Source organism: Peromyscus maniculatus, chromosome 1 (genome assembly GCF_049852395.1).
Source record: "Peromyscus maniculatus bairdii isolate BWxNUB_F1_BW_parent chromosome 1, HU_Pman_BW_mat_3.1, whole genome shotgun sequence".
In the NCBI taxonomy this organism is placed as follows: Eukaryota; Metazoa; Chordata; class Mammalia; order Rodentia; family Cricetidae; genus Peromyscus; species Peromyscus maniculatus.
The window spans coordinates 162,138,310-162,157,504 of NC_134852.1; the positions used below are offsets into that span (position 1 = coordinate 162,138,310).

The 19,195-nt window shown below is 51.2% G+C and overlaps 3 protein-coding genes across 5 annotated transcripts in view; 2 read left to right on the forward strand and 1 right to left on the reverse strand.

Annotated features, from left to right (window-relative positions):
- The first annotated feature begins 1,612 nt into the window (after positions 1 to 1,612).
- Fth1 (ferritin heavy chain 1) lies at positions 1,613 to 4,134 on the forward strand. Its single transcript, XM_006993867.4, has 4 exons — positions 1,613 to 1,906; positions 3,181 to 3,327; positions 3,567 to 3,692; positions 3,820 to 4,134. Exons 1-4 carry the CDS (start codon positions 1,793 to 1,795, stop codon positions 3,979 to 3,981), a joined length of 549 nt encoding a protein of 182 aa, XP_006993929.1. The 5' UTR covers positions 1,613 to 1,792; the 3' UTR covers positions 3,982 to 4,134.
- An 83-nt stretch (positions 4,135 to 4,217) lies between these two features.
- On the reverse strand, positions 4,218 to 19,191 carry Best1 (bestrophin 1). 2 transcript variants are annotated; one of them, XM_042260616.2, is made up of 12 exons: positions 19,006 to 19,191; positions 14,375 to 14,562; positions 12,042 to 12,136; positions 11,574 to 11,807; positions 10,808 to 10,962; positions 10,372 to 10,449; positions 9,427 to 9,579; positions 8,292 to 8,372; positions 7,813 to 7,964; positions 5,768 to 6,123; positions 5,287 to 5,461; positions 4,218 to 4,464 (listed from the first exon to the last, which is right to left on the reverse strand). In XM_042260616.2, exons 2-12 carry the CDS (start codon positions 14,524 to 14,526, stop codon positions 4,446 to 4,448), a joined length of 1,650 nt encoding a protein of 549 aa, XP_042116550.1. In that variant the 5' UTR covers positions 14,527 to 14,562; positions 19,006 to 19,191; the 3' UTR covers positions 4,218 to 4,445. The 2 variants fall into 2 exon arrangements, with proteins under 2 accessions (XP_042116550.1, XP_042116552.1); XM_042260618.2 differs by lacking the exon at positions 12,042 to 12,136.
- Positions 11,810 to 19,195, forward strand: part of Rab3il1 (RAB3A interacting protein like 1) — a 54,218-nt gene continuing 46,832 nt past the window's right edge. The window contains exons 1-2 of one of the 2 annotated variants that reach the window (XM_076559406.1): positions 11,810 to 12,146; positions 12,987 to 13,043. The gene's annotated coding sequence lies outside the window, so the exon portion shown is untranslated. The remainder of the gene's footprint in view (positions 12,147 to 12,986; positions 13,044 to 19,195) is intronic. The other variant, XM_076559423.1, reaches the window with a different exon arrangement.

Consider the following 19,195-nt stretch of genomic DNA (forward strand, 5'->3'; position numbering starts at 1 on the left):
GAACAGGTCAAGCATTTCCACACCTGCGCATAAGCTATTCCCTCCACTTTTTTGTTTGTTTGTTTTTGTTTTTTGAGTCAGGGTTTCTCTGTTTAGTGAGTCAGGGTTTCTCTGTTTACTTTTGGCGCCTGTCCTGGATTTCGCTCTTGTAGACCAGGCTGGCCTAGAACTCACAGAGATTCCCCCTGCCTCTGTCTCCTGAGTGCTGGGATTAAAGGCGTGTGCCACCACTGCCCGGCTCAAATTTATACCTGTCTTAGGGTCGTTTTCCTGAAGTTTGACGCTAGGATATTTATTCAGCAGCATACTGTAGCTAGAGTACCACTGAAATCTTGCCTGATTTCAGCAACACACGTTTGTTTTCAAAAGAATAAATACTATTAGTAATGCAGTATTTCAGTACACTACGTTAAAAGGGGGGAGGGGTGGTGGTGGTTAATCCCAGCTCTCTGGAAACTGTGGAAGGAGAATCAGCCTGGGTTACAGTGAGTCCCTGGCCAGTCTGGGCTGTACAGTAACCTTGTTACTAGTCTCAAACATGGTAACAACAAAATGTTTGAAAGTCTGGCTTCCAGCTTTGAGTATCCGGAAAAGCTTCTGCTGGGCTCCCACTCGTGTCAAAAGACCAGACTGAGGGTAGCAGACATAAATGGTAGGGCCTCGCTAGATGCAGTGGTTAACCTCTAGTTCTACTAAGAATTCACACCCATTTTGAAGCTGGGTCACAACTCCAGACACACACAGTTGGCTTGTCCTTCCAAGGTTTCATGCACCTGTCACCCGCCATTCAGCCCCATAAGCTTTTCTCCAAGGACAAACCCAAGGTTACTGAGAAAGATAAAGGAGACCATTTTGAAATAGACACACGCTGGTCGCTTCTCCTTTTCTTTTCTAATCCAGAGACCTCTCTTAATTTTCAAGCATCACCAGGGACTTTCTCAGAAACCTAGATCGTTTGGCCCCAGGATTCCCCCATAGAAGGCTGTCCCTGCTTTCAGGAGAAACGCCCGCCCAGCCTTTGTTTTTTCCAACTGTCCAGAGAGCCATGTTTGCTACCGGCAAAGGGCCTTGAGTGACTGAGTCAGAATGACGGGGCAGACCCGAATTCCCTCCTCCCTGATAGGCCCCCTACTCCTCCTTTACGCTTCTCTGCACAGACTCTGGAGGAGAGAAAGCTGGTCTTTCCCAGTCCAACTTATAACTCGTTCGCCACCTACAGCACCACGCTTCCATTTTCCTATTTGTAAGACGAAGTCACGTATGTCACGATTTAACCACACGTACTGAGCTAAGGGATGTCCTATGGGACTTGAAAATCACCCTCCTCGGCACCCTCTGTCCCCATGGATTCCAAGGACCCAGATGCCTCTGCAGTAGGGCTGGAGCCAACTACCGCCCGCCCCGGGGCGCAGGAACAGCCTGCTTGTTGCCAGGCACTGCTCTTGGCAGGGAGGTTCAGAGCCCATTGCGCAGCCTCGCACACATAGATCCTCCCCGCCCGCGCCTGAGGGTCTGGGCAACTCGCCCACCGGAAGAGGCGGGTCTCGGCGGCCCGCGACGCTGATTGGCCAGGACGCGCCTGACGCGGTCTCCCGCTATAAGTACTGCTCGCTGGCCATCTGCGCCAGACGTTCTCGCCCAGAGTCGCCGCGGTTTCCTGCTTCAACAGTGCTTGAACGGAACCCGGCGCTCGACCCTACCGACCCCAGCCGGCTGCTCCGATCCAGAACCCTTTGCAACTTCGTCGCCCCACCGCTCCAGCGTCGCCGCCGCGCCTCGCCCAGCCGCAGCCATGACCACCGCGTCTCCCTCGCAAGTGCGCCAGAACTACCACCAGGACTCAGAGGCTGCCATCAACCGCCAGATCAACCTGGAACTGTATGCCTCCTACGTCTATCTGTCTATGGTGAGCGCGGCCTGGCCTTTGGCGGGGCGGGAGTCGGGCGCGGCTTCACCCCGGGGCCACTAGGGGAGCAGATGGGGCACGGGTTGGGGCGTGGCCAGCTGCAGGCCTCCCAGCGCCCTTGTGGAAAATGGAGTTTGCTCCGGCTCTCTCCCAGGGCAGCCCTGGCGTGGCAAGTCTGAGCTATTAGCCCCTTGTGACTATTGCATGGGCCAGGCGCGTCGTTACACACACCCCTGTGCCTTGAGGTCTTAAGGCTGCACAATTATCAATCCGTCCAATCAAACCTGCAGTTAGATGCATTTTTTTTTTTGCCCGCTCCTCTCCGGTCACGTGACCTGCAGACTTCTCTGCTTCGGTATGCATCCAGCTCCAATTCCTCTTGAGTATGGCGGGTCTGCTTGGTCATGGTGTCGAATGGCAGCGTTGGGACCCGGCGCAAAGAGGCTTATCTCTTGTGAACTTACCCTGACCCTATCTTAAGCAGCCGTCTCCACCTCTCTGCTCTGCTTATCACAGAGCCTCACTTGTATTGAAACGTTATCTCCAGAAATCTTCCCTTCTGCAGGCATCAGCGTCACCCGACCTTGCCCCTTCAAGGCATCCAGAGTACTGTATCGGTTTTTGCATCCGAGAGTTGTGGCTTACTAATAGAAGGAATAGATAGTTGTTGGATAAAGCCCACCATCAGTTGCTGGGCAAGGAAGTTTTCCGTGCACTAATCTGTTTCTGAAAAAACAGGTTTGGGGCAGTGTAGAGAGAATCACCCTTTGATTGCCTTGTGATTGTGCAAATTACCCCAAAATAAGTGTGTTCCAAATAGATTTGAGATAGGCCTATGTTAGCTGGTTTTTTATGTGATTTGTGAAGGAGAAAAATGGCTTCCCAGTGCAGGGTACTTTAGCACTCTCCTCAGAGGAGTAGATTCAATTTAAGCCTTGGCTTAAATTTTTTTACTCGACAGGCGGTAGTGGTGCAGGCGCCCAGGAGGCCCAGGCAGGTGGATCTCTGAGTTCGAGGCCAGCCTGGTCTACAGAGTGAGATTCAGGACAGGAACCAAAACTACACAGAAACCCTGTCTCAGGGGAAAAAAATTTTTTTTCCCTCTGCACTAATACAGAACCATAGGATATTTGCTGAAGCCAAGTCCCAAAGTCCTCCCCTCCTCCCTGTACTTTATATAAGGCCGAGTGGGGTTGCAAACAGCCCTGCCACCTACAGCCCTTGCAGCTGCCTTGCTATGGGAACCCCACAACACGTACTCTTTCCACTTTCAGTCTTGCTACTTCGACCGGGATGATGTAGCTCTGAGGAACTTTGCCAAATACTTTCTCCACCAATCTCACGAGGAGCGGGAGCATGCTGAGAAACTGATGAAGCTACAGAACCAACGAGGTGGCCGAATCTTCCTGCAGGATATCAAGGTGAGCAGACGATCTAGGGGTGCCTCACTCAGAAAATGAGGCTACGCTGGGCTTTTGCCCTTGTACCTTTTTCAGGCCTGTACTGATAACCAGAATTGGCACACAGCAGTGAGCAAGCATGTTACAGGGGAAAACTTGTCAGAGGAAACTTAGGGCAGAGAATGGTGGATAGGTGTGAGGTGTTTACCACGGGGTGATTGGCAGAGACTGCAGATGAATTGACCCAATGTTCTATTCAGAAACCAGACCGTGATGACTGGGAGAACGGGCTGAATGCGATGGAGTGTGCACTGCACTTGGAGAAGAGTGTGAATCAGTCACTACTGGAACTGCACAAACTGGCTACTGACAAAAATGACCCCCACGTGAGTATGGGAAACGCGGGGCATGAATGGAGGTAGTCACTGCCACGGGGCATGAATGGAGGTATTCACTGCCACGGGGCTTGGGAGAGAGCTGGCCAGTGACCTTCTCCTGTGTTCTCTTTCCTAGTTGTGTGACTTCATTGAGACCCATTACCTGAACGAGCAGGTGAAATCCATCAAGGAACTGGGTGACCACGTGACCAACCTCCGCAAGATGGGCGCCCCTGAAGCTGGCCTGGCAGAATATCTCTTCGACAAGCACACCCTGGGACACGGTGATGAGAGCTGAGCTGATTTCCCCAAAGCCACAAGTGACTTCACTGGTCACTGAGGCCGTGCATGCATGTCGGGCTGCCTTTATCTTTTCTAAAAGTCGCACCAAAACATCCGCTTAAGTTCTTTAATTTGTACCATTTCTTCAAATAAAGAATTTTGGTACCCAGCCGCCGTCTTTGAGGTTGAAGGTGTGTCAGCTCCCAGCTGTGTTGCTGTTGGTGTCACTGTTACGCTCATGACTGAAACAACTAAAAAGAACACTTGTATTTATTAAACTCCTAAGTTTGGGAAAGACGGGGAGACACGGGTTTGTTCAGACAGGACTCAGCACCCCTGGTTCTGAGTTACTTGGCAGACTGTCATGGGAACATACTCTTGGGTGTCTCACACAGCTGTGTGCCTCTGACTGGGTCAGTGTCCTGCTGGCATTCCTGCAGGTAAGGACCAGGCCGTGAAGCATCAATCCCAGGAAACAGGTTAGGTGCCAGCTTCATCCCTGTGGAAGATTTGAGAAAGTTCCCAGCATGAGTTGGGAAGGTGCTTGATTTAAGATTTTATGAGGACAAAGGTTGAAGCTGGTCTTAAACATACCCAGGTGGTCTATAAAAGTTAATGTCCAGCCCCGGAAGCAAGATAGGAATTGTTGCCTTTTTTGTTTGTTTCTATTTACAAAAAAGGGGATGTTCTGATCACAAATGAAACCAAGAATGGGGAAGTGTGGGAAGTTAGAACCCCCATGTGATCAGTATGCAGATGGAATGTTTCTAATCGGGCAAAAGTGTCCGAGAAATTTAAAAGAGAAATAACCATAGCTTTTAGGCTTTTTTGGAAGGATTAAATGAGGCCCCAAAGCCCTGAGAAGGTATCCGAGGAGACCTTACGGCCAGTGCCTTGAAAAGAAGTACCGAGTACTTGGGTATGGGCTGTAGGCAAGTGTTGGCCATCCAGCTGATAGAGCAGTAGCTGGTCCTTGGACTACAGCCTAGCTAGAGTCTCAGGTCTGTCTCAAGGCTCTGTGGTACCATCCATCCATCCCTGCAAAAACTAAACAGTGTGGCTAACTGCCCCCTTCCCCAAGATAGCGCTCCCTTCAGCCTTCTGTTAGCGCAGTCTTACTTTTCTGGAAGTGTTTCTGCTGATGTCATGCTCTTAGGTGAAGTGGGCAAAAGGCCTCCCATCACATGCTTCTTGCCAAGGTGGCTGTTAATAACACCCCCTAGTGTAGGGACATAAGTTCCCCCACCCATCAGCAATAATGGAATCTTGGGAAACGGGTCACAGGCATGGGGGATACAGCTCCTGGTCCAGGTGGACAGACCTGTTTTCCAAGGTAGGATGGGGCTCTGCATGCTCCTTCCGTGTAGTGTGTGTGTTGCTTGGCCCCTGGTCCAAATGTTGTTTTCTAGTACGTTCTGTGGGGCTCTTCTTCGGAATGTTCAAGTTAAACTCCACAGTTTTCCTCTTTGTTTGGTGCTCTCGGGAATGCCCATCACCTAGGAGCAATTCAAACGTGTTCTTGGTGGGGCTGGAGGGGTTGCTCAGCAGTCAAGAGCATTTCCTGCTCTTCCAGAGGACCTGAGTTTGGTTCCCAGCACCTGCATCCGGCAGCTCACAGCTGCCTATAACTCCAGCTCCAGCAGATCAAACACCCTCTTCTGGCCTCTGAGGGTTACCAGCACACATGTGGCATATACTCAAAGACTCACACAACGTATATAAAGTAAAAATAAACCTATAAAACAAAGTGTTCTTGGTCTCAGAAGTCATGGGTGTTAGGTTTTTGTCTTTAGTGTCTATACCTGTGACTAAGTAAGGCTTGGAGGCTGCTGACTGCTCAGGAGGGAAGACCATGGGAGTATGGCTGAGTGGTGTCTGGGGGGCACTGTGGTAGCCTGGCCTTTCAAACAGTGGAGTGGCCCTGAAGGTATCCAGACCCTTAAGTTTCCAGGCATTATCTTCCTGGTCTCTAGAGTTGTGCTTGGCCTTATGGCCCTCCAGGTCCTTCTTGGACCACAATAGTTTGGTCTTTGAATCTGTCCTGGGAGGATGGTGGTCAGTGGACTGCAGCCCTAAGAAGCGTCCAATGATGCCGCCAGGGTTCTCCTCATCTTCGTCATCCTCATTTGACTGAAACTCCATGTCTTCTTTGTCCAGGCTGGAAGGAAAAGGGATGCACAGGACTGAGTGGGTGTGTTGTGGGAATTTGGCCATTCAGTCTAATGACCAATGGAATGGAGCAGGTTGGCCCGATGAGTGTGGTCTTCTCTAAGGCTACCTGAAGCTTTAAGAATGAGAGAGAGGGTCGTGGGGCCCCTTGGGTGGTGGAAGGCTTCCTGATGCCACAGCTCAGTGGCCTAGTCTGGACCTTTCCCCATCCCTCCCTGGTGGATGAAGAGGCAGTGATGCCATTTCATTCTGTATTCAAGAATATGTTACATCCATTTATTTCATCCTTTTTTAATAAGTAAGTCCTGATCCAAGACTTCTGTGGACTGCTACTTTATGGGTGGACCAAGAAAAGATGGGAGCAAGTGCCTGCCCAGGACCAAGGCTGCACAGCCTTCTCAGTGCCTCAGCTGTCAGCTCCCTGGTGGATTCTGCACTTCCCAGGGAGTCCCTCAAGGCCCAGCTCACCTTAGGCTCCCTCTGGTTCACTGGCAACATCCAACTCCCCAGCCTAACATTACAGATTTGGGGGGTGTGTGGGTGTGGGTGTGGGTGTGTGTCCATATGTGAATGAGTGTTCTTGTGTCTGCCTGTGTGAAGACCAGAGGACAATCTGCTTGCATCCTCAGGAAAGCAATCCACCTTCTTTGGGACCAAATCTCCCATTAGCCTCAAGCTCACAGTTAGGCTAGGTATCTGGCCAACAGTCTCCACGGGTCTGCTGTCTCTGCCTCTGCACTGGGATTACAAGTACATGCCACCATGCCTGTCGCTGGGACACGTGTTCTGGAGATCAGACAGTAATTCCCTGAACCCCACCGGCTCCTCTTTATCAGCCGCCCTGTTCAAGCATCTTTCTCCAGACAATCAGAACATCTATCTGCTCCTGGGGAAGCAGCTCAGATAAGCCCCAGCAGCGTCTAGGCAAACTGCAAATTTGCTTCCTGGTGGGGAGCAACATCTAACAAAAGGTGTCTGGCTTCCTGGCAGCAGACTTCCTGAGGCTCCAGGACCTTTAACCTATAACAAAAAGCCCTGGTCCACATCCAAAGTCTCCCTGGCTTTAAGACCTAAGTGCAGGCCAGAAAGAGGTCACCTCTTAGCCAAAGGCAGCCTCTGTTACACTGCGTCCTGCCCAGTCCTTGACCATGGGTTGGAGCCTGCTCAGCTCACTAGCTTGCACAGTCCCTGGAGGCAGGGCTTATGTATTATTACCCTTACCCTCTGGTACCCACCCCAGGTTCAATGCTGGTGTTCAGAAGAAACAGGTTCAAAATATCTTCCAAAATGTTCCTAGTTAATTCTAATTTCAGTTCAATGGACTGGGTCATAAACGGACAGAGAGAACAGCAAAGTACAGTGTGCAAGCACATCAGACACTCCAGAGCCTTCCCAGCTGTCGTCCAGAGGACTGTGGGATGGTCCTTTTGGCCCACTGTGTCTAGGAGGAATTCGGATGAAATGAAATGGGATTGTACAGAGAAGACAGTGGCTACTGTGGGTGGAAGGAAGCCTTTTCTCTGCAGGACAGTCTATTCAGGTGACCCTGTCTCCTACAGCATAGTCCACTAGCTAGCCCTTACTGGGCATGCCTCATGTAATAGCAACAGCTGTTCCAAGTTGCTAGGGAAGCCTTACACTTGAGGTTTTTCTCAACCAGGTCTCTGGCACTGCCTACCTGATGTTGAAGGTGGAGCCCAAGAAGGAAGGTCGACGATACTGGACAGAAGCAGCGGTGTAGGGTGGCTGAGGCTCGGCCTCATTCCAGTACATATCACGCTCCATGGGAGGCAAATCCTGGTGCATCTCATCCACAGACAACAGGGATACCTGGTTGCCAAGGACAGAGGTGGGTATCCAATAGAATGAGTAGCCCAGACAGGAACATGAGCTTGCCTGATGCCTTAGGAATCATCAGTTTGCTCTCTCCGGGCCTCAGTTTCCCCACCTGTGGTACTGAAGAGACTGATGCTTACTTGCAGCCTCCGAAGCTGAGATGTGAATCCTGGGAGTGAATGATTGACTGAGAAAAGGGCTGATGTTTGAGAAGGGGAAGACAATTTACTGTAGGGTCTCCCTGGAAAAATGCTGAGTCCCCTCTTGGGATCCAGTTTGAGAAGGGTCCATGACACAGCCCCCGCCCCCACCCCCCCATACCTGCAGGTTTCTGTCAATGATCCAGTTGGTCTCAAAATCATCGTCATCCTCTCCGAAGGGGTTGATGAGCTGCTCTGCCACCTTTGGGGATGGGGGTGGTGTGTTTTGGGGGGGAGGCTCTGAGAACCTTGACACTCTGGTTCCCATCCTAAGCCTTGGGTCTGGCCACAGCCACTCCCTCATGATGCCTTTCCTACCTAACAACTGTCTTCAAGGCCACAGAATTGGGCCCCGGCACCCTCCCCATGGGGCTTCCATGTTCTTGGTCTCTACTCTGAAGACCACAGCTGTCCCTTCCTGTGTCACTCAGCCAAATCACCCCCTTGATCTCACCCTTGTAACTAGCTCACCTCAAGTTGCATCGCTTTTTGGTACACTTATTTATCTTCCAAGATGCACGTGTTTGCTGTTTTATGGTATTAGAGATAAATGCTGAGGCTGTGCTGAATTACAGTGGCCAGGAGGGGAGTTTCCTGGACACTAATATCTAAAATACTAAAGCAAGGTCTGGAGAGATGGCTCAGTGGTTAGGAGCACTGGCTGCTCTTCCAGAGGACCTGAGTTCAATTCCCAGCAACCACATGGGGGCTCACAACCATTTGTAACTCCAGTTCCAGGAGCTCCAGTGACCTCTTTGGGGCACTGAATGTGGACCGTACACTTATATACATGCAGGCAAAACACTCATATGGATAAAATGAAAATTAAAAAAAAAATTAAAAAATACTAAAGCAAAGCTCCACAGGGGTGATGATTGTTCTGTGGGTTCAGGGGACATCCTGATAGCTAGTGAGGCACCTCAGATAATTTTAAGCATAAAGGTAGTATAAACTAGTTAAGTCTTCAGAAAACAAAGGTAACTTGGGGAGGGTATATTGAGACTAGAATCTTTCTCTCCCTCCCTCTCTGTGTGTGTGTGTGTGTGTGTGTGTGTGTGTGTGTGTGTGTGTATGTGTGCACTCGCGCACACGCATGTGTGTTGGACAAAATAGTTTCTGTGTATTTGTTCACGCATGTGTGATATGCGTGACCTTCTATTTTAGCTGCTTTGTCTTCCTCTCAGGTGGCTGACCTGACCATGACCCCTCTGGCCATGCCAATCGCACGGGGGAGGGCGGTACCCAGTGAGGCCTACCTTCAGCCAGCCCATGTAAAATAGGAATTGCAGGATTGTGAAGACAGGCACGACGAGGTCCATCTCGTGGCCTGGGTAGTTCTTGGCTGGGTTCAAAAACTGCCGCCCCACCAAGCATGCGAGGAAAAAGCTGTACACTGCCACTGTCACCACCTGGAAGGAGAGGAGCCACAGGGGGCAGAAGAGGGCTAAGCAGAGACCCTGGAGTTGGAAGCTTTGAGTCCAAAGCCTTGCTCTGACCTCCACACTCACGCAACTGGGTTTCTATTTGTCCGTGTGTGTGTGTGTGTGTGTGTGTGTTTTGTTTGCTTTTATTTTTTGAGGCAGGGTCTCATGTAGTCCAGGCTGGCATGACACTCACTATGTAGCCAAGGATGACCTTGAACCTCTGATCCTCTGGCCACCAGATCCCTAGTGCTGGAAATACAGGTGTGTGCCACTATGTCCAGTTTCATGAGATGCCGAAGATCAAACCCAGGGAGGGATTAATGTATGTGGCAACACTACCCAATGAGCTTACCCACTCCATTTGCCCCTTTTTTTGTTTGTTTGTTTGTTTGTTTGTTTGTTTGTTTGTTTGTTTGTTTTTCGAGACAGGCTTTCTCTGGGTAGTTTTGGTGCCTGTCCTGGATCTCGCTCTGTAGACCAGGATGGCCTTGAACTCACAGAGATCCGCCTGGCTCTGCCTCCTAAGTGCTGGGATTAAAGGCGTGCACCACCATTGCCCGGCCCATTTGCCCCCTCTTAAGACCAGGATGGTCACACTCCCTGCTGGGCTGGACCAGACAGGGCCACAGATGCTGACCTCAGTGCTAGAAAGAATTTTCCAAGTCCAGACCTAACTCCCAGGATGAGATCTGTGCTCAGTCCCTAGGGAAGTGTGCTTTCTGGATCTTCCTAGCCACCGATTTCCCACAGGGACAGCCTCACCAGTCTCGTCTTTACCTGTGTGTACACCAGTGGGATGCTGATCCAGTCGTAGGCATACAGATGTCCACACTGAGTACGCAAGGTGCACATCTCCTGGAGGGTGGAGGAGAAGGAGCAGGTGCTGGCCACCACCTGCTTCCCCAGAGTCTCCCGCAGCTCTTCCCCAGATACAATGCAATGGTGTTCATGGAATAGCCTTGGCTGTGTGGTCATAGGCAGCTCGCTAGACCTCTCTGTGTCCTAGTAGCTTCAGCTAGCAAAAAGGAGCCAGGACTTCACAGTCTCACTCAGAGAGGGGACAGAGGGGAGATTTGGAGAGGGGCCACCTTGTGCTGTGGAAATCTTGTTCGAAAATATCATACACCACCAGGACAGGCTGTGGGCAGAGCCTCCAGCCCTTTCTTTAAAGGAAGCCACAACACGTCCCACGGCATCCCATCTGTGGGCTCACGTTTATCATGCTCTGGAGCAAGACAGTGTCCCGGATTCGACCTCCAACATAGGCCTTCATTGACAGGTTGGCAAACCACACCCAGGGCACCCAGAATGAGTTGTGTGGTAGGCCCAACTTCTGCAAATGCTTATATTCCTCATTGGTCATAAAGCCTGCGGGGCAGAGTGGACAAGGAATCGGGTAATCCTGCAAAAGAAGCAGCCTGCACCGGGAAACCCAGCCAGCCTGCCTGAGCACCTAGGGATTTCTGTGCTCTTTTATCGTTTGTTTCGGCACACAAAATTACTGAGCCCCAGTTAGGCGCTGTTCTGGACCACACGGGACAGGAGGTGGAGGTGGGAGTGTAGAGGGCTTTGTTATTAGCTAGAGTCAGGCCCCGAAAAAAGTCAAGGGAAAGCTAGGGACCCCTGTCAAGCCATCAAGTCGGGGAAACCGGAGATCAGGACAGGCAGAGAGAAAGGAGGTAGATCCGAATTCCATCAGTGCCCCAGCCCCAACTTTTTCCCTTCTCCCTGAAGGGTTCTTGACCTTTCTCAAATCCCTACCTTTTTCGTTTATTCTGGCCTCGCCCCTCTTCTAGCACTGATTCTGGCCTGCCCAATTCTGTCCCAATTCTGACCCCATCAGTCCTGCCCCACCTCACCCTCTTCAAGTCCGGAGGACTCTGGCTCCACCCAGCGTCAGCTCCCGTCACTCCGAGTCTCAGGCCACGCCTCGGGTCCGCTCCGGCCCTGCGGCCCCGCCCACTCCAGATACTGCCTACCTGCTCGCACCAGGTGCAGAAGGGTGGGAAAGCGCTTGAAGACCGCGGTGCTGACGCTGCGCAGGATAAGCACTTGGCCCAGGATGGCATAGCGGATGAGTGTGCGCCGCAGCAGCCGACCTTGCTCGTCCTTGCCCTCCACGAAGCCTGACACCTGGCTCATAAGGCGGTCCGGCCAAGGCAAGCTCTCGTACTGGTTCCACCAGCGGGTCACCACCAACGTCACATAGAAACCTGGGCAGGAGGGATGAGGGGCGAGGGGCGAGGGGCCGGGCTGTGGCCAGAGACCAGCGCCGGGTGAAGCCTCGGTTTCTCCGACTTCCTGATACATGTGGGCCCAGCCTCAACGTTTTTAGAAGACCTCTGGCCCGCCTTACCCCACTCCCCGCCTCTGGTGGAGGTCCGCCCGTGTGTGTCTGGAGCTAGGGGGCGACCACTGGACCCCAACAGCCGCAAGGGGGCGCTCACCCAGAACAAAGGATATAGGGATGAGCTGAATGTAGCTGTCGCAGTACAGAGCCAGCTTCTCAAACAACAGCTGCTGTTCATTCGAGAGAGCCATTCTGGGAGTGGGTGAGGCATTGAGAGGAAGTGTCTAAGAATGTGTCCCTACTCCCGGCCCGGGGGAAGAGCGGGGCTATCTGGGTGATGTCCTTTCAACTGGTCTGGCTCAGGGTCCCCCTCTGGCTGAGGTGGGTTCTCGGAATGGGTTACTTCCAGCATTTTGAATGTGTGTATGTGGGGTGGTGGTAGTGGTGGTGGTAGTGGTGGGTGTGTTGCCACAATGGTAATGGAACCCAGCCCTCGCCTATGTTAGGAAAACACTCCAGCACTGAGATATATTATATACCCAAGTACTTTACTGACCCTTTTAAACACGCCCAGGGACCGTTGTTTAAAAGTGGTTAAGGGGGGGGGAGGGCTAGAATGATAGCTCAGTGGTTAAGAACACTTGTTTGCACTTGCAGAAGAACCAGATTTAGTTCCCAGCACCCACATGGCAGCTTAGAACTATTTATAACTCCAGTTCCAGGGAGATCTGATGCCCTCTTCTGGCCTCCTTGAGCAATGCACACACATGGTGCACATACATGCATACATATAGGTAAAGCACTCATACACATAAAAATAAATACTTAAAAATAAGTAAAAGCAGGTAGAAACAACGTGCTTGGTATTTTTAAAAAGTGTAAGGTAGAAGGCTTGGTAGCTCCGCTGGTATAGTGCTTGCCTGGCACAAGTAAGTTCAGAGGTTCCATCTTGGCACCACATATGGGATTGAACACACACCACAAAAGAAAAAACGTGGAGAGGGATGGCCAGGCTGAGCATTGAGTTTTAGGGCAATCAAGTGACTCTTGTATTCTAGTGGTGCATACATGTCATGTAAGATACATCTGTCCAAACCCATAGGATGCAGGACACCAGGAATGAACCCTAGTGAAAACTATGGACTTCTAGCAACACGAGGTAAGTTCACTGACTGCAGCGAGTGTGCCAGTGTGCAACTGTGCTTTGCTAGAGCAGAGGGTGGAGTAAGCACAGGAGAGAAATCTCCGTACTGTCTACTTAATTTTCCTACAAACAAAATGCTTTCAAAAATAACTCTTAGAGTTCACTTTCTGTTGCCTGCGCAAGATGTAGAACTCTCAACCCTTTCTGCAGCAGCACATCTGCCTGCACACACCATCATGTCCCACCATGATGATAATGGACTGAACCTCTGAACTGTAAGCCACCAATTAAATGTTTTCCTTTATAAGAAAAAAAAAACCTTTTAGCCAGGCTTTCATCCTAGCACTCAGGAGGCAGAGGCAGGTAGAGCTCTGTGAGTTCAAGGCCAGCCTGGTCTATATAGAGAGTTGCAGGACAGCCAAGGCTAAGTTAGAAAGACCTTGTCTCAAAAATAAATAAATTATAAATCAAGTAAGTTCTAACTTGGCATGGTGGCTCCTGCCTGTGATCCTAGCACTTGGGAGGCAGAGGGCAAGTGAAGCACCCCACTGCAAGTTTGAGGTCACCTTGTCTACATAAGGGTTCTAGGATAGTCAGGGCTATATAGCAAGACCTTATCTCAGAGAACTAATTCACTGGGGCTGGAGAAATGGCTCCCTGGTTGAGAGCACTTGTTGCTCCTGCAGAGGACCTGGGTTTGGTTCCCAGCACCCGCATGGCAACTCACAGTAACTGTAACTCCAGTTCTAGAGGATTCAATGTCCTCTTCTGACCTCCACAAGCACCAGGCACATACATGGTGCACAGACAAAAATGAAGGCAAAACACTCATACATGTGAAACAAAATTTAAAAATCTAAAAAAATTAAAGACAATTAATTAAATTCTAATTTTTAAAGTACCAAATAACAGAACAAACTGCAAGTAGTTGATATTTTTCAATACATAGTAGACGTGATTGCTTTTTAAATTTTTTATTTATGTATTTGTTTTTTATATGTGTGTGAGAGAGAGATCAAGTGTGTGTGTGTGTGTGTGTGTGTGTGTGTGTGTGTGTGTGTGTGTTGGGGATCGAGCCCAAATGACACACATACCAGGCAAATATTTCTCTGAGCGACATGCCCAACTCTGGGTCTTTTTTTTTCTCCCTAGCCTCACCCAGTGGCCAGGGCCTGCCCAGGAGTTCAGCTCGGCCTTAGAAGCTAGCTGGAACATTGGACCCACTCCTTCCCAACTCCTTGACGCTCTCACCCCATTTCCACCCCACCTGCAGGCTTGGAGACCCTGCCTCCGTGAGCCCTAGACACCCCCCCCCATGCTCCGCCCCATCTTCCTGAATCGCTTACCTATAGACTCCACGGATGGCGTAGTAGAGGAACATGAAGATGAGGAATTCCCCACACAGCAGCTTGTAGATGCTGCCACGCCAGCACAGGAGCAGGCAGGAGAAGGAACCGAGACGGGCATTGGCTACTTTGTTTGTGTAGGTGACAGTCATGGCTTGGCACTGTGCAGCAGTAGGTGGCCTCGGGTCCTGGTCAGCAGGCAGAGAGTGATGTGGAGAGGGGAAGGAAAGAATCAAAGACTAAGTTCTGGTCTGGGACGGACTCATAGGAGTTTAGTCCTGCCCTACCCGGGGCCTCTGTTTTTCTAGCCTGGGACACAGAAGGATGGGGTAGGAACACAAGACGACACTGGGCAGGTCTGGGAGTTGCCACGTGCCCTTGGTTTTGTCTAATGACAAAGGCGGCTGCCAGGGCAGCAGCAACATTGGCACAGAGCTCAGGGTCTCAGAGCCAGGCAGTGTGAGTTCTCAGCCCATTCCCCAGCTTCCTCAACTGCACCAGAGCGAGTACCTCAGAGACCCAGGCTAGCCCTGTTCACGGCCATGTCCCCATCCCCAGCACTTAGCCTGGCAGGAGGGAATGCCCTACTCATGGTGACTGAATGGCCACCCCAGGGCCTTTCCACCTGCTGATGTAGCCACCTCAGGGGACGGATGCTTTTCCTGAAGTAATCCCATGGCTCACTTCCACTTTAGAACATCTCCTAGGAAAAATGTCCCCAGCCACCCTATGGGAAATAATGCCTCAGTGGTCACCAGTGGTGCCTTCCCAGTGTGCTCGATCCTTCTACATGGTGTACGGTGCTACTTGAAGTCCATGTGACACAGGACACTCCTGCCTGCTGTCCTCCTCTCCCACTGGAAACCCTTAGTGTGTTCTTGGAGCAGATGCTCAATACAAACTGATTAAAGCCAGGGTTGACTACCCCCTTTCCAGCACCCAGAGTCCACCTCCCCGACAGATGCTGCCAATATGTGCCCACCACACCCCCAAATACACAAGAGTAGTCATCCACCCCTAACGGCCCACAAAGCCCCAGCCCCGTCCACCTGGGGCAACCCCTACTCACAGGTAGGGTTCCGGCAGTTCAGGCAACCTCATACAAGTTCTGGCCACTGGGCTGCTGGCACTCTCTGAGACCCCGGGGCAGGTACCCCTGCCCATACTTGGAGGCTGGCACTGCCCACCCACGTCCGTTGTCACCTGACTGTCTAAGCCACAGCTTCCACAAAGGAGTCCTTGTCTCGGCCCCTCTTGTAATCTGCTCAAGAGCAGCAACCAGCACCGCCCGGGCAATGTTCCTCTAATTCCTTCCTGGAGGTGTTGAGCTAAGAACAGGACGGGAACTAGGGTTCACACCCCCTCTTCCATGGCTCTAAACTTTAGAATAGAGAAATCTGTGCCGCCACCACTGTGTCCCCACTCCTGAGGTCTTTCAGAGAAAGTTGGGGGCAGGATTGAGCCTCAGCTAAGGTACCAGGGCCCCAGGAAAAGGAGTCTTGTCCAGGCCTCTGGGGGCCCCTCCAGAAAGAACTATAGGCCACTGCTACACGTCACTGGCTTCTAGTGACCTATGTGCTAGCCCTCACCGGGCCTCAGCATCCTTGTCTCAAAAGGATGTGTTGCTTTGGAATTTCATCAGCACAGTAAGTAACCGCAATCTGCATATACTGGTGAGAAGCCCTGATTGGCTGCTGGTGACATCATAGGTTGTGGTGGCTGTGATTGGCTGGCAGGGCCTACTAGTAGGTACCTCAGAGGTAGAGAAAGAGAAGAGGACAGGAAGGCCAGGTGTGGCGACCGACCGGGCTTAGTGGGAGAAAACTAAAGGCCTGCTGTTCCAGCTATCTCATCCCAGACAGCCTGAGAGAAAGGCAAACACCTGTGCCCCCAGGGGCAGCTGGGTGGCATCTCAACAGCTGGGCAGACCTTAGCACACCAGTCCTTTCTGAAGGCTCTTGTAAGCACTGGGCTAAGCTGGGAGTTCATCGACAAGCTCGTCGTACCCCAGAGCACAGACTCCGGGGAGCACTGGCTCTCAGTCTTCACTGAGTGAGACAGTTTGTCAAGACATTTGCCAAACATGCAGCTTCTCCGGATCTCTCTCGGGAGTCTGGTGCTGCGTCCTTGGAGACGTTGCATTTTTATCAAGTGCTGCAGGAGCCTGTGGGATTTGGGTGGTCTTGGGAACCACACTTCCGGAAGCCCCAATTTACAGTTTGACCCTGAGCCTTAGAATGAAGCCAGCCTCCTACTCCCTGTCGGGGCTCTCCCTCTTCCCACCTCTTCACCCCCTAAGGAGGCTGAGCCCGCAGGTGATTCTGGACTCTGTATAAGTCCAGAAGGGGTGGGGGCAGGGGGAGGATAGCTATTTCACCATGACCTTGACTACTTTTCTAATCACAGCGAACAATAAGGCTGGTGTTATCCCGAGAGTCTGCTGAGACCCGGCACAACCTTGGAGGAAAAGCAGCCACCCCTCCCTGCCACCCTGTCCCTGTCCTTAGTTAGACAGAGACGGGACAGGACTGATGTGGGCCTCAGTCTTTTCCTCTGAAAAGGGGGTGAGAATAAGTGTTGCTCTGCTGCAGGATGAGAGTGAGGGATGACAGACAAGTCAGACCCGGGGGAGATCTGCAAAGCGCGGTGCCTGGGCCCCACCGGACAGATGCAGACTCGCCTGGCCCAAGTGCTGCTTTGCACCTGTAATGTACAGCCTGGGCTGAGAATCGCTGTGGATTCTTACTTTGCTTTCCCCCTCTGTCCCAACACACACTGACACTCAGAGGAGAGCTTACCACCTACAGGTGGTTTTACACACACACACACACACACACACACACACACACACACACACACACACACACATGTTTGCCATGTCCACATGAGGGTATGAGTTTGGATCCGCAGCACCTACCCATGTAAAAAGCGGGGTATGACATGCCTCTGTGACCCTGGTGCTGAGTGGGACAGACAGATACCTGGAGCTCACTGGCCAGCTGTTCTGGTCAGTGTGGGCTCCAGGTTCAGTGAAGAGACCCTGTCTCAAAAAATAAGGTGGTGGTTAGGTGTGGTGGCATATGTCTCTAATTGCATCCCTTGGGAAGCAGAGGCAGGCGGATCTCTGTGAGTTCAAGGCCAGCCTGATCTACATAGTGAGTGTCAGGTCAGCCAGAGATACACAGTGAGACCCTGTATCAAACAAAAAAGGTGGAGAGCCATGAGACAAACAACCAACAACGACCATGGTCTCCAATCCACATGCATGTCTGTGCACATACATATGCACCCCCCCACTCCCCACCCCCACCCCCCACCCCCCCACCCCTGTCAACATGTTTTATTTGAGGCATGTTCTCATGGAGCCCAGGATAACTCTGAATTTTCTGTGTTTCTCAGGAAGACCTTGAACTTCTAATGCTCCTGCTTCTACTTCCTGAGAGCTAAGATTACAGGTGTGAACCACCATACCTAGTTTATGCAGTGCTGGGAATCCAGTGCAAGACTTCATGCATATTAGGCAAGCACTCCTCCCACTGAGAAATAGCCACAGCCCAATAAATGCATATATATTTAAATTAAAGTTGAACAAGTTCTGGTCACAGTGATGCTAGCATTCTGTTTTAGATTTAAAAAAAAAAAAAAAGCAAACCCTGACTTTGATGGATTCCTGCATCCCTTATGTTGGCCACTAGAGGGAACCATTGACTTGGTTCTCGCTGGGGAAGCCTGCCTGGTCCAGATGTCCAGGTGTCAGTGAGGATCGGAGCTGGCTTTGGAAGGCTCTATTGTCTCCCCGAGCATTACCAGCAGCTAGAGAATCCTTTGAAAGATCTGGGAGGTGCTGGATCCCTTCTTCCCTTTTCCATGAAACCCATGCTCCTCACCGTTAGCTTGGCAATCCCTACAGACCTCTTCATGGTGCTGCTCCCTGCCCACCCCAGACGTGCCAAGATGTCTCCAGAGACACTCTGTGAACAAGCTGCTCCCGGACCCACTCCACTCTAGGCACACTCCAACATAAGACATGGTCTCCCACAGATCTCAGACACGAAAATGTCTCCAGCCAACCAAGCAGACCTCAGGTAAACAGGGAGGATGCAGGACCCCAGAAGGACCCCTGTAAGGAGAGTGCACAACTCAGCCAAGACCATTCTTTTTTATTTTCCATGCCACAAAGAAGTTAGTCAACAGAACACCTCTGATGCCAGCATAGAATCCATTCTAACTCCTGCCTCTAAGAAGTCAGAGCTGAGTGACAATTAGAGAAATATTTTAAAACCTCCTGCAGAAAATGAAAGCAACAATGTCTAAGAGACCAGGGAAACTTACAGAGTGGGAGCATTGGAGTTGGGCCTTGAAACAGGAATAGGAGCTCACAGAACTGAGATGTAAGTGCAAAAGAACAGACCATGGCAAGTCACAGAGGCATTACTGGGAGACAGTTGAGTATGACACACTCAGGGGACACTGGAGCTCAAGGCAGACCTTTTGCCCGAGGTCACATCACTATCAATGATCTAAGACTAGGCCCTGGGACTCTAAGTCTTCTGACTTTGGATCCTGGGCCCTTTCTACCCACAACCATGACCTCTACTCTGGAAGGGGGCTATCCAGGACCTGAGGCTTACCTGTTAGGGTCTCTGTTGGGGTTGAAGGGAGGTCTGAGGAATGAGGGGTATGCAGAGAAGACTTTGATGGTAGCAGAGCCCATGTTCTCGAGTCCCCTGGTAGAGAACCATATCAGGGAGCAGGTAGAGAACAGATGGGCTAACGGGTGAAAGTTCCAGACCCAGAACATTATAGCCTTCTCATCTAGGA

What these genes read in the sequence shown, in the direction of transcription:
- Fth1 (XM_006993867.4), top strand. Translation starts at nt 1,793, where the DNA reads ATGACCACCGCGTCTCCCTCGCAAGTGCGCCAGAACTACCACCAGGAC. An exon ending in CCTACGTCTATCTGTCTATG is followed by an intron (nt 1,907 to 3,180) that starts GTGAGCGCGGCC and finishes TTCCACTTTCAG; the next exon opens with TCTTGCTACTTCGACCGGGA. An exon ending in TCTTCCTGCAGGATATCAAG is followed by an intron (nt 3,328 to 3,566) that starts GTGAGCAGACGA and finishes TGTTCTATTCAG; the next exon opens with AAACCAGACCGTGATGACTG.
- Best1 (XM_042260616.2), bottom strand. Translation starts at nt 14,526, where the DNA reads ATGACTGTCACCTACACAAACAAAGTAGCCAATGCCCGTCTCGGTTCC. An exon ending in TCTGCACCTGGTGCGAGCAG is followed by an intron (nt 10,963 to 11,573) that starts GTAGGCAGTATC and finishes TCTGCCCCGCAG; the next exon opens with GCTTTATGACCAATGAGGAA. An exon ending in TCCCACTGGTGTACACACAG is followed by an intron (nt 9,580 to 10,371) that starts GTAAAGACGAGA and finishes CTCTCCTTCCAG; the next exon opens with GTGGTGACAGTGGCAGTGTA.